The following is a 14,337-nucleotide window of genomic DNA, read 5'->3' as shown; positions in this document are numbered from 1 at the left end:
GAAGGGCAATTACGACATTTAAGGTAATTCCGAAAACCGATTAGCTGAGAAGAAAGTGCGAGAGAGCGAAACGCAGAAAAGAAGGTGCATAAGGTTAAGCATTAACATCACATAGATATGTTGTTTGGGTTCTGAAAACTGAGAATGTCTCCTCTTTCTTTCTTTCTATTCTAAATACCATTAATCACAGTCGGTTTGATCTACTCGGCAGATTTTACGCAACCGATTCGGTTCTATTACGGTCGCATGGCTTGGAGGCGTTTGATAACGCAGGTCAGTTTTTTAATCCATCAAACTCGAACGCCATTTTTTCCGATTTTATACAACCTATTTCTTTTCTTGTTATCATTTGGAAAACCCTATTGTGTTTCTTTATGTTAATTTTTATTGTTTTGAGTAGCAAGGGATAGAGATGGTGTTCTTCAGTTTTATTATTAATTTCATTTTTACCTTTTTCTTGATTGTATTTTTGAATGAGACATTTTTTTGATTCAGTATTAAATGTAGAGAATATATTGATGGGAAATGTGAACCGGATATTTTAATTCGTAATCGAGGGTGTTATCAATTTATTTCTTGAATTATAGACATAACAGTGGATGCAAAATTGCTTTCATTTATGCTATAAGGTTGTATACTAATCAGTTTGTTTACATTCAATTGAAAGATTGGTATCATAATTGGACTGCCAATTTTGTGTCTTTTATTCTATTTCTTTTTAGGGATGTAGTATTGGATACTGTGGCTTATATTTACATGTATCAAATTTCAATCTCTGTTCTGTATCTTGTATTACTTTTATTTGTCATATGGATTTATAATTTATTTTTGTAGGTTGAAAGGCGTCAACCAGAATTTGGAAAGGTCAAAGATTTATTGAGTAGAAGCTATTTATCCCAAAATAAGTTTGAAGGCTGTACAAGTATGAAACTTTTGTTCCCATAGCACATTTAGTTGATGTTTTGTTTCTAATAAAAGTGTGTATTTTTGTTTCTCTTGTTTGCAGACATTTTGTTTTTCTGAATTATTTTACTTTTGTGGTTTAAATTAACTATTTATTTTTCTGTGGAAATTTTGTAGATATACTTTTTGTTCAGTCTATTGAATTAATTATGCCTGCTTTCTACATCTGTGTTTGAAGTACCTTGGAAACAATTATTTACTGTACTTACCTATGAAGCACAAACACCTTTGGTTTAGGCGTGTCGCCGTGTCCGACACCTGTTCGACAACTCAGAGAAGTCTCCCCAAAAAATCTTTTTTCTTTGCTTTGGCATTCCTTAGAGCCCCTTGGTCTTAGACACATCTAAAGGGTTAAAGATGTGTTAAAGCAATGATGATCAATGAGGGGTTAAAGACATTAAATTTGATTACATCATCTTTAACATTTCAGTAGTAGATGGATGAATGAAGGTGAAAAGTTATGGTATCTTGTTTTATAATTGTTGTGATGAAACAAATTGCTCAATTTAAATGCACATATATTTTGATTCTCAATCTAGATCTTTTATAAATAATGTTCTTATTTTATTTAATTAAAATATAATAATAAATATATGTATAACGGTGTCCTATGTTTTTTACATTAGCAGCGTCAATGTGTCGTGTCTGTGTCGGATAATGTGTTTCATAGGTACTTACTCTCAAGTTTATGTAGGGAATAGACTTATTTGCTCCCAGGAGAGAGCCCATTCCAGCTATCTAGGCAATTTAGCCCGACGATTACGTAATTCATCTGATGCTGAGGAAGCCTCTTATCTCAAAGAACTTAATCATCGACATGATCCCGAAGCTGTGATAAGATCATTTGAAAGTCAGCCATCTCTGCAAACAAATCCTTCAGCACTTTCTGAATATGTTAAAGCATTAGTGAAAGTTGATAGGCTGGATGAAAATGAATTACTGAAGACTTTGCGAAGAGGTGACTTTTTGGTTATAACTGCTCATTTTCTCTTGAATGCGCTTGCACGTGATCGCGGTTTGCTCTGTTTGACCGATATTTTGCAGAGCTTCTAACCATGCTCAAGGAATTAAGATTTTTTTCCGCTCCTGAGCAGGAAACCAGGAATATGCTTGAAATGTTGAAAATTTGATCTGAATGCTGAGTTAATTACTACTACTCTGTCTAATAACAGTTGTGCCCTAAGTAAAAGACTGAAGGCACGGGTTTATTTTCATTGCATGTAGAATCTTATTGTGTCGAGTGTTGTGATTTGAGGTTAAACACTGTTATAAAAGGCTCTTCGCATAGTCCTTTTTTGATGATTTATGTTTTGAGGGAACCATTTTAGCACAATTTTTTGGATAAAATTTGGTATCAATACATTGTTGAAATAATAAACCAATTGGTATATGTTTTGGTCCTGGATCTTGTTTTCCCAAAAGCCAGTGAAAGTCTCTGTGTATAAGGTAAACTATTTCATTTGTTTATTTCCAACAGTACATATAGGTGGTAGTATTGATTACAATCTTTTGTTGGGGGTTAGGAAGTTTGATTAATGTCTTATGCTTTTAATCATTGTGAGGAGAGTCGTACTTTTATCTGTTGTGTAATGCGGCAGGCCTTCATCACAATCATGATACCTCTTTTGACCTTTTGTTTAGTGCTAGGAACAAGTATAATTTCATAAAGTTTGCATTTATTGGATGGGATAAACCGATAAACAAATGATGAATGCCTGAAATCCAAAATCTTATATAGATCTATGTTGGAGTCTTCAGAATTCAGAACATGACATTTCAATTGTGCACTTGTCAAAATTTGTTTTTCTACTTCATTTTCAGTCAGCTATTTGAGCACTTCTTCTTTTGCACATTTTACAGACCACAAGTTATAACCTGAGGTATCTGAATTTTCAGGTATTTCTAATTCAGTGAGAGAGGAACAAAATAATATGGGTGGCCTTTCTGCTCTTAGAAATGCGGGAAAATCGACAAAACGTGGACTTCTTGGGACAGCTAGTGCTCCTATTCATATGGTCGATATAGGTGGAAGTTTGAAAGATCAATTATGGCGTACAATTAGGTATCTTGCAGTGGCCTTCCTCACGATTTCTGGTATAGGAGCACTAGTTGAGGAAAGAGGAATTGGTAAAGGTATTACTTTGTCACAGTAACTTACAAACTGTTCAGTTTAATTCAATGTTGAATCTGAATTTGATGTGAACATTCTCTGTTTAAACTGTTTTACTTTTACACTTTGCTAGGACTTGGTATGTTTGAAGAAGTGCAGCCCAGTATGGAAATAAGTACTAATTTTAACGATGTGAAAGGTGTGGATGAGGCAAAGGCTGAACTTGAAGAAATTGTTCATTACCTAAGAGATCCCAAGGTAGACTTTTCCGATATAAATCCATGCTCTCTCTCTCTCATGTATTTCTTGCACTTATGCATGAAACAGTGATTTGATTGACTTTGTCATACATTATTCCAATCTTGTTGATTATTTATATGACGCCACAGGAAGTTTTGTCATTCTTTGAGCGCGGAGATGTTGATATAGAATTATGAAATAGTGATAATTATTTTGTTGACGAGAAACATGCAGTTTTAATACAAGCAGAAAATAGTAAAAGTTGTTGAGAAATCAGTTCTATTTTTCTGGGTAATAATTTCTAAACAAATTGGGTATGTATAGAACAGACTCTTGGGCCTAGGTTAGATGCTTGCTTGTCATTTTTCGTTAGTTACTTGGTTCAAAGCTTTCAATACGCCAACACAATATCGAAATATGCTTAATATAGTGTGATAGATTTTTGTTAGATTAGTTGGACTGAGTTAAAAAGCAGGAATAAAATGTTTTGCCAATAAATAAGAGGGGTTGGGAGAGAGAGATATCTAGACTTCTGTGAGTAGTGTTATCAAATAGCACCCAAGTGACAGCGGCTTTGCTGAAATCGTGTGGCAGGCCACCGTGGCCACCAGTTTCATTGCCCCTATGGTACTGGCGGCGCCAGGGGACAAAAAAGCGGTGAGAAAAAAGAGAAAGGGGATCAGGTTTTACTTCTAACCCAGAGACCAAGGCCCAATGGTTATTAAAACACAAACAAATTCAGCCAGACTCTCATTATTGTTTCTACCTTCTGCTTCTTCAACCGTTTATCTCTCTCTTCTCACGTAGTATGCTATTTAATTCTGTTATATATATATATAGGGGGTATAACTAGTTAGTGAGAATGCTTTTTTATGTGAGAATGAGAGGAACACTTATGGATCATTGAATTAAAATAGATGGTTGAGATTAACAGTATCATTTTTAATAATATATGTCTCTCCCTAGAGTATTAATTCCCATTTTCTAATACTATGTGCCTACACATCTTCTGGTAAGTACTAGTAGATCGATCAATCCATTTTTTAGATGTGGATTCAGATAATGAGAAAGGAAATTACTCGATGCAGCAAAAATACTTTCTTCTTTTTTACACTTATTTTTTACTTAGTTAGCATTTTTTCCCTACTCTATTTCTCTACTGATTTTAGCATGCTCCTTAATTTTTTTTGCTTTTTTCCTTAGAATGGATCTCAATAACATTCTGCCGTTTGCCATAAGTAGCACTCTTTGTTAGAGAATTAGGGGCCTTGGCTAGGAGGTGTGCATAGTAAACATGTGATGGTTTCCCTGTTAACCGCACTTTTTTGTTGGTGTTTTAAACAGTTACTCGGCACAGTTTGTGGTGGAACAAACTGGAATAGTGAGTTTGAGATTTACTTCAGCATGAAATTTATTGTTACCTGTTTGAATGGTTCTCATCTGGCTCAATTGCTGTTTGCATTGGTGGTCAATGTTTTTTTTTTTTAGAATCTGAAAGCAAGTTTGCGTGACATGTTTAACATAAATGCTTAAAATGGTATGTGCTTTATGTAGAACCTAACTTCTGTGACTCTCTTGATGTCACGTCTCATATTCTTACTTTTTAAGTTATATATACTTTTCATGACCACATACTGGCCTGTATTATTCTATATTATCTTTATATAACTCGTTGCCCTTGTCATAGCGCTTTACTCGTCTTGGTGGCAAACTTCCAAAAGGTGTTTTGCTCGTTGGCCCGCCTGGCACTGGTAAGACAATGTTGGCAAGAGCTATTGCTGGAGAGGCTGGGGTTCCTTTCTTCGCATGCAGTGGAAGTGATTTTGACGAGATGTATGTTGGAGTGGGTGCACGAAGGGTGAGGGATCTTTTTGCTGCTGCAAAAAAGCGGTCGCCTTGTATAGTCTTTATTGATGAACTTGATGCTGTTGGTGGAAAACGAAATGCAAGGGACCAAATGTACATGAGGATGACTTTAAATCAATTGCTTGTTGAGTTAGATGGATTCAAACGAAATGATGGCGTAATTGTGATTGGTGCCACTAATTTTTCTGAGTCACTAGACAAGGCTTTGTTGCGACCTGGGCGATTTGATCGCCATGTCGTTGTTCCCAATCCAGATGTAGAAGGACGGCGACAAATTTTGGAATCTCACATTTCAAAGGTATGCTTTTACTCCTCTGAAAGAATGTATCTTATCTTGTACTTTGGGTTTAATGGATTAAGATTTTTTTGAGGTACGTGTACAGTGCTTGCACATATTGGCGCAAAGCATTGTGTGGTATGATTTTCTTAAGCTGTGATTGGGTGTCCTCTCTGGATACTTCACATGAGCTAACAGCCTATTACACTAACCCGTGATAACCAGTGATACTTTTTGAATTATCTCTATTTTTATTCGAGTTTTGTAATTAAATTTTGAATTTGGACTTGTTAAAACTTAGAAGGAAACATCTTACTTGTGCGTGTCTCTGTTTTTCTTTGGCAATCCCAGTTTTCTTGTTATGTTGATTTTCTTTCTCCAATACGATACAGGTTCTGAAAGCAGATGATGTTGATCTGATGATCCTTGCTCGGCGTACAATTGGGTTCTCTGGTGCGGCCCTTGCTAACTTGGTTAATGTTGCTGCCCTCAAGGCTGCAAAGGATGGTGCCAAAGCCGTGAACATGCATGATTTTGAGTTTGCAATGGACAAGATTACAATGGGAAGTGAACGCAAGTCAGCTGTTCTATCTGATGAGTCAAAAAAGATGACCGCTTTCCATGAGGGTGGCCATGCGTTAGTGGCAATTTATTCTGATGGTGCGCTTCCTATTCACAAGGCAACTATAGTTCCTCGTGGGGCGGCTCTTGGCATGGTTTCTCAGTTGCCAGACAAAGATCAGAACAGTGTCTCCCGTAAAGAGTTGCTTGCGAGTCTTGATGTTTGTATGGGAGGTAAGGTTGCTGAAGAGCTAATTTTTGGAGATAATGAAGTTACTTCTGGTGCATCCTCAGATCTTTCACAGGCAACTAGTATGGCCAGGAAAATGGTTACTAAGTATGGTATGAGTACTGAAGTTGGACCCGTTGCTCATAATTACTATGATGATGGGAGAAGTATGAGCTCAGAAACTAGGCTGCTTATTGAGAATGAAGTGAAGAACTTGCTGGAGAGAGCTTACAACAATGCAAAAACTATTCTAACCACCCATAAAAAGGAGCTTCATGCCCTTGCAAATGCTCTTCTGGAGCACGAGACACTTACAGGAAGTCAGATAATTGATTTACTTGCAAAGGTCAAATCCCAGCCGCAGCAACCGCAGCAGTCACATAAAGTTGAAGCACAGGGAAGTTCACGGTCTAATCCAGCAGCTTCTGCGGCTGCCACAGCTGCTGCAGCTGCCGCTTCTGCTGCTGCAAAGGCTCAAGGAGTTGCCCCGGTAGGATCTTAGCGGACGCAGACACGATCTGCTAAATAACCGCTACCGGATTGATTAATATGTGCAGCTAGTAATTTATTTGGTGTTTTTGTGGTTCCACTTCAGTCCATGGAACTCAACTCGTGTATTCAGGGTCAAGTTGACTCCATATTTTAGTGAGTTGGAACATCTTGTAGGACCTTCCCATTTATTTGTTTCAATATTTGACTAATCCAAATTTTTCGCTTACCTTTTTCTCCTTATTCTCGTGTGACTGAGAAATAATGAAGTTGCACACATGTTTAAGGTTTTTCAGAATTAATTTGCAGTCAGTATAAATGATATTTGAGAAGGGAATTTTTTTAATATTTTTGTCTCTGAAATGTGAGTCGTCATTGAATGTATCAAAATTATTACAATAACATATTTAAATAAGTCTTTTATTAATTATTTTGTTCTTTAAATGTGTTTTTAATTTGTTAGTTTAGTTTTAGGATGTGTATTTTATTAGTCAATTTAATTAATAAAATTATTAACGAAAATGATATTTAAAAATATATTATTAATTTTGATATATTTAAATATTATCATGGCAACCTCTCATATATTTAGTGATCTTGATTCTTGGACTTTATTTATCGGACAATGATCTTCAGTCTTTCCTCGTGTATCTTGATAAATGTATGATATATGTATTTTCAAACTATTTACTCTGGTTTTGTGAACCCTGCGTTTTATATACAATTCATATTGATAGACCAGACATATTAGGTATAAATTCTCTAACAGGAGAGGTTCCTTCATGAGCTAGATATACGATATCTCACACATCCTTTATGGTCTGTCCGGAAGAGGGATTTTGGATGCATTTGTAGGGAACGATCTTTTTTTTCTAAATCAAGTAAATTGTAAAATATTTCTTAGAATAACTTTTTTTTTTAAATTAAGCAAATTGTAAAATATTTCATAGAATAACAGAAGTGTGATTGAAATGTTATACTATCATATATTTTATTGTTTTTTTAAATTATTTTCTTTGAAGAATTTTGTCCTTCAAAATTCTCTCCTCCTTAACTTATCCTTAGAGTTATAAGACTATTATGATATTTGTCATATTCTGATCTTGTGACTGTGACAACATGAATTGTTTGGCCTTTGAATTAAGATGGTATTCCTTCCTCTAACTCAGTCTACTCATTTATGCTGATTCCTGCAAAGAAGGTTCTCATCCTATCCTTTGAGTAGTAATCTGAGCCAATTCAATAAGGAAAATAAGTTTTTTACGTTTTCACCTTTGTTCAAATCATGTATGTTTTGATTTAGACGTTTCTTCCTCTAACACATTTAAACTACAAGGAGATTGATTTGTGTTTTGATTTTTTTCTATCAAAAGCACACTGATGCAAGATGAATATATACCTCATCAATGTGGTCAAAACACGTGCATGCGCAGTTGAATGAATTGTTTTTATAAATATGATTTTGATTATGAGTGAATTAAAAGTAAAATAATTTATGTTTAAATTCTTTCGTAGGAGTGAGTTGAATAATAAATTTACAGTTAAAAATTAAATTTAAAAGTAAAAATTATAAATTTTAACTTTAAATTAAAATTGATTCTATTCAAAAATAACTAAACATGTCATAGTCAATTATAGATCTCTATAAACAATTTTACATACACTAAAAGTGGAATCAAACATACTTTTATCATGTCTGATTTTTCATTTTTATTTAAACACACAGTCACATTTAAAAAATATTTTATTCATCTTATAAGGAGTGTCGTTTTACTAAATTATCTATTTTAACTATTGGTAGAATTTTTTACCATTATTAATGCAAATTATAATAATATTTTAGAAGTTGTGTATAAAATGATAGTATAGAAAGAAAAAATAATTAAAAATATAAATGACATTCATTTCAAAATATTTTTTTAATTAAAGCGACACTCATTGTCATTATAAGACAAAATGAATAATAATTTGGACAAAATGAATAATAAATCCACAATACATTTTTAATAAAATATTTTATATTTAAATTCTTAACAAAACTATTCTTAGCATTTACCTAATAATAATTGTACTTGTTTTCGGTTTGTGAACTTTATACTTTAAAGAGTAGTATATATCTAAACTCAAGTGATTCATGTAGTGGAGCATCAGAGTTAGTAACTATCATGTTGTGCGAGTTAGAGAGTTCCTTCTAGTGTGTATAATAACTAACAATAGATTTGACTAATAAGTGTACTTAGAAGACTTATTAAGAATATAAGAAATAAAATTAAAATAAATTTTAAATAAAAACCTTATTTGTAGCAATTTCAATATTTAAATTATACAATTTTTAATAAGCTTTTTTATATTTAGATTTTTATAATACTCTGATGTACTTATCAACATTTCTCATAACTAAATAAACACATATGGAAGTAACACGAAAAAATAAAAGGACGGGGTAAAGTCAAGAGTGGACACAAACTGTTCATAAAAAATAATTGGAACATAGAAATCAAATCCAAATACCTTGCCGACCAGAATCCCAATAAATATTAATTTGGATTGACTCAAAATGGAGATTAAGCACTTTGAGTGGGTCATTGTTTTCATCCAACCTCTAATATTTATTCATTTATTTTTATTAAATCTTAATTTTTAATAATTTAAAACCGAATAAAATATATTACGAGTTATAGAAGATTTTGAGGTGGTAATTGGTGAGTGAATACAAAACGGATGAAATCTTGCCATAAGTGAATCGCCACTAAAATGACTCTTACAATATTTGTAAAAGACCGTTCTAAATCTTTTATTTCTGTTGGTTACTAAACTGGATCAATATTTGTCCTAAGCTCCCATCATTTTTCGGTACATTTTGGCATGAAATGAATGTGAGAATTGGAAGAATATATAAACCATAAATGGAGACCAATAATAGAATTATGGTTGAGATAGAAAGTGAACGGATGAAATTAGTTTTCCTAATCAACAGATGAACTAGTTTTGTCCTTTTGTGAGATGAACTAATTTGTCTATTTTTGTGTTTGTTTGTCATGTGATTAAAAGGTATATATTCTCGACAAACATATTACTACTATTATTTTGTGGAGGTCAAGTTAAATACTAAAATATTTTTCAATTTATTTTTTATCACAACCTAAAAGTTGTATTTTTGTTTTTAATAACTAAATTGAGTTCCAAACTTTTTGTCTTAAAAAAGAATGAATATTGAGTCTTTGAATTTTTTGCATCACCGTCTAATTACTACTATTTGTGGATTTAGTAAAAAAAAAAAAAGAAAATATTTATGGAACAGGTAGGCCTGTAGCATCTAATTATTTCCATATTCACATGTGGTTTTTGAGGAAATTGGGTTTTTCACGTTTAAGATAGGTACCCATAGGAAGGGTAGAAAAAATAAAGCATTTAAAGATTGTACACAGTACCCACGACCCACTGCATTCAGATCTATGGACACAATTTTTTTGAGATCTACGCTTTGGCCCTTAATTGAAATTTTGACCATACCACTTGAAAAATAAAAATAGCAAAGACAATTGTGGGTTTTCCCATCTTAATGGGGATATGTATTTTTATGTAATTTAAAATAACTTTTGTAAATTGAAAAGGAAAATTCAAACTACTTGGTAATTATTATCTCAAAATATTCACCAAAAGAAAATCCTATCACAAAAATTAGACTAGTGCTATTGTTAAAGAAATAGTATTCTAGTTTTTTTTTTTATATAGTGTAATATTACTAGTGTCATGTAGCAGCGTTATATAGCACTAATATACATGCCACCATGCATAATAAAGTCATCTGATTTGTTTTTTTTAATGAAATAATAAAGTCATCTGATGTAAGTATGAGTTCTGCTAATGGCACATGCAAGACTTTTCATAATTATTTTACATGTGTTTCTGAAAAAAAAATGATCAAGAATAATAAATCAGTAAGATTTTTTTTAGCCAAATATAAATAAAAATAATTTGTTGACACATTTTTTAGATCGTCGTCGTATATTTATAATATTATAATAGACTTAATTGTAATTTTGGTCTTTTTATTTTAGTTGAATTACGAAAATATTTCTCTTATTTTATTTCTCTTCAGTTTTGGTCTCCAAACAAAATTTTAGACTAAAACTTGATGAAATTTAATTTTCTTATACTTATTTAAACCACACTGTGATGACTCAAGATCTTGTGGTGCAACAATTGTACTTGATATCTATGATCATAAATAGTGTTGTGTGGCTTGAAAAAATGACATTTGATCAAATTTTGGATCAAAATTTTATTCGAGGGACCAAAACTGAGAAGAAATAAAATGAGAAGATTATTTTCGTGATTCAACTAAAATAGAAGATATCAAATCTACAATTAACAATTAAGCTTTTATAATATTATCCAAAACTCACCTACCAATACAATCTCGTATGAGACTTGCAAGTGTTTATATAGATGTTATATTAATAAAAATTTGTTAACAATTGTGTTAATGTACATGTAACGAATCAAATATGGAAATATTAAGTGATGTATTTAATTCTTTGAAAGTTTGAAATTATCTTGAAAGTGATACCCCACCCTTTACCGTACCCTTAAGAATAATTAGGGGTGTACATCTGATGTAACTTCTATTTTTTATTATTTAACATGTATATTTTAAATTAAAAAAATATTTTTTTTGAGTAATTAGTTACAGATTAACTATAAGTAAACTAAATATAAGATATAAAAAAGTAATTCATATATTAATTTTTAAATTTATTAAATAGAAATATAATATTAAAGTTACTTGTAGTACTAGAATCTCTTGCATCCACATTATTCATATTTTTAAAAGACGTATTGAGGGAATTTAAAAGATTAGTCTATATACTTTTATTTTGACAAAATGTTGTTATTATTTTACTCTTCTTATCCTAAAATCAATGTCACTTTAGAAAAAAAAATATTTTAAAAGATATTTTATTTTTGATTTTCAATACAAAATTAATGATTTTTTTTCTTCAATTATATCATCTAACTATTATTATACACAATATTTACAAAATATTACTATATTCCACTTTATATTTATGATGGTAGAAAACTCACTTATTACTAATAAGAATAATTTTGTAAAATAAAAATTATCTTTTATTTATAATATTTTTTAATGAGTCATACGAGACAAATAACATTTAAATTGAAACGTCTTTCTCTTTTATATATGACACACTTTTATGAAAATAAATAAAAATTAAATTACTTTAGATGATATAGTAGTATATAGTCACATAAAAAAAAGTTCCAAGAGAAAAATGACGTTACTCTATTTCTTCACCATGTGTTTTCCTTAATCACATTCATTACAATTTTTCATTTATAAAATTTTGTAGAAAACCAAAAGTATTTAATTTATACAAAGATAGTGTAATGAAGTTGTACTAGCATGTGCTAGTTAATAACAATAATTAGATCATTAAATATGTTTGACTTTTATCAAAATTATTTTTAAAGTCATCATCATAAATAGTTTTGATGTATTGATAATATAAATATTTTTACACTAAGAGTGTATAACTAACAATCTATTTATCTATTTATCAAAACACTCCCACAAACTATTTTGTTGTCATCTCATTGTCAATTTTGTCACATACCTTTATATTTGTCAAGTTAATTGTATGCTTATATGTCACTCTAATTGTACTTGTAAACAAGCTCTATTGTATGCTTACCCATCTAGTGTTATTTAATTTTGTAATTGGGTCACATCAATATCAATAATACCACATCTATTTTGCTAATGACTATTCAACAAAAACATTTTTCCTTCCTTCAGCACTATTTTCCATTTTTAAATATTTTTTTAAAATGTTTAAATCAATTTTTAGCATGTAATAGTTCATTGTTGATTGATACTCTTCAACACTTGATCGATATTATGTCTTAAGAGTGCAATCACTATCCTTGGTGATTATAACAAAATGACTTTTCTTATTAAATACTTGGTTTTTTATTGTTTATTTCATATTTTTTTCTTTTCTCTTTACATTTTTCTTTATCTAGATTGAAACATCGGTTATTACATGGAGATCAAGAGGTTTGTGTTTTAAGTTATAAAAGCTAATCTACAATATAAATTAAAATATGATTGTTCAACCTTCAATATAAGACTAAGAATTAAACCGAGATTAGTAGAAAATGTTGATCTCATGCAATTCATGTATGGATTTCACATGTTTCGTGCTTTGGTTATTAATTTTTTTTTCATTATGTGTATTTTTACTCTAATGGTATATTATATGTTAAAATTGTTTGGATGATAAAAATACTTCTTGCATGTTTAAAAAGGAGATCTTACTTCCACACTAAAAGTAACCTTAGCTACATAGATAGTATAATTTTTTTTTAGTGTGACAGGTCGGTCATATTTTGTACCATTTTTTTTATAAATTTCATTGAATACTTAATAAGACTTTTATATTTTCCTTATTTTTCTTCATATTGTAGTTTTAGATTTAGGGAATTAAAGACAAAGTCATTGGGGTAAGATTTGAATTTGTTTCAGTTTATTGTAGGAAAATGTTTCTAACAATTCCTTTAAATACCATTTTACACTAAAATTGTTGATTGTATACTAAAATATTATTATATTTTTTAAAATATATCACTAGACTCTAAAATAGTTTGCATATGATGTAATTCATTCAAAATAATAAATATTTTATTCTTATTAACAATGATCCTATACTCATATATTCTCTCACATCAAAAGATATTATTTTCAAATTTAATATCGTGACTACCTTATCATTATGTGTTACATTATTGATTTCTCAAGAGTGTCTTTGTATGAAGTCATTGAAAATCTAGAGAATCAAAAGTTTAAGCAATTCAAAATGCTTCAATTGCATTTTCTTCATTAATAATTTGTGTTGTTTGAATAGAACAATTATTTATTTAAATTTTGATCATATTTATAAATTTAAAAAATGTTGGAGCAAAAATGCAAATTAAAAAAGACAAAATCTTTTGAAAATTTATAGGAACAAATTTGAGATTCACATTATATTAAGTTAAGAAGAAATTTCAAATTCTTACCGTTAAGGTAGTATTTAAAATTCTCCAAATTTAGTTTTAACAAAATACTTCATAAAGTCTATCCACTTTAAAAATTCTTCAAATTTATCTTTAAAAATAAAATTTACATAGACGAATGTGAATTATAATCTAAAATTACATCACCTCAAAAAATACTTTCATCCAAAAATACTCTATAAATAATCGTTCGCAAGTCTAAATTTAGTTAAAGTCAAAAACAAAATATAGTTTCCTCATTTTACTTTATAATTTTAAAAAATTTACATTGCACAAACCATTGCTAAGAAGAAAAAAAAAATTAATGTCCTCGTTACAATTTTTTTATAAGAAAAAACCAAAACACATATAATTTTTTTCCTCACTTGTTTTTTTTAATTTGTTTTTTTTTCCCTTTCAAACATTTCAAAGCAATGTACAAGATCTCATGTCCCAATCAATCATGTATCATAGGATGATGAGGGATGAATCTGACAGAGATCTAAATTCTAATGACTGGTAACAAATTAAAACATAAAAGAG

The 14,337-nt window shown here is 30.5% G+C and overlaps 1 protein-coding gene across 3 annotated transcripts; it reads left to right on the top strand.

The window, feature by feature from the left end:
• On the top strand, nucleotides 1-6,964 carry LOC101511773 (ATP-dependent zinc metalloprotease FTSH 4, mitochondrial-like). Of its 3 annotated transcripts, none has more exons than XM_012716186.3 (8): nucleotides 1-93; nucleotides 212-273; nucleotides 835-922; nucleotides 1,649-1,921; nucleotides 2,860-3,096; nucleotides 3,207-3,331; nucleotides 5,001-5,477; nucleotides 5,849-6,964. In XM_012716186.3, exons 2-8 carry the CDS (start codon nucleotides 247-249, stop codon nucleotides 6,746-6,748), a joined length of 2,127 nt encoding a protein of 708 aa, XP_012571640.1. In that variant the 5' UTR covers nucleotides 1-93; nucleotides 212-246; the 3' UTR covers nucleotides 6,749-6,964. The 3 variants fall into 3 exon arrangements, with proteins under 3 accessions (XP_012571640.1, XP_027190147.1, XP_012571641.1); XM_012716187.3 differs by having other exon boundaries at nucleotides 67-84; XM_027334346.2 differs by having other exon boundaries at nucleotides 25-273; nucleotides 1,658-1,921.
• The last annotated feature ends 7,373 nt before the right edge of the window (nucleotides 6,965-14,337 follow it).

Source organism: Cicer arietinum, chromosome 5 (genome assembly GCF_000331145.2).
Source record: "Cicer arietinum cultivar CDC Frontier isolate Library 1 chromosome 5, Cicar.CDCFrontier_v2.0, whole genome shotgun sequence".
NCBI classification, from domain to species: domain Eukaryota; kingdom Viridiplantae; phylum Streptophyta; class Magnoliopsida; order Fabales; family Fabaceae; genus Cicer; species Cicer arietinum.
The sequence above is the reverse complement of the archived record's forward strand: the minus strand, read 5'-3'. Positions and strand labels throughout refer to the sequence as shown.

Coding starts and splice junctions, on each gene's coding strand:
- LOC101511773 (XM_012716186.3), top strand. CDS start 247: ATGGCTTGGAGGCGTTTGATAACGCAG. Junction 274..834: donor GGAGGCGTTTGATAACGCAG/GTCAGTTTTTTA, acceptor TTATTTTTGTAG/GTTGAAAGGCGTCAACCAGA. Junction 3,097..3,206: donor GGAAAGAGGAATTGGTAAAG/GTATTACTTTGT, acceptor ACACTTTGCTAG/GACTTGGTATGTTTGAAGAA.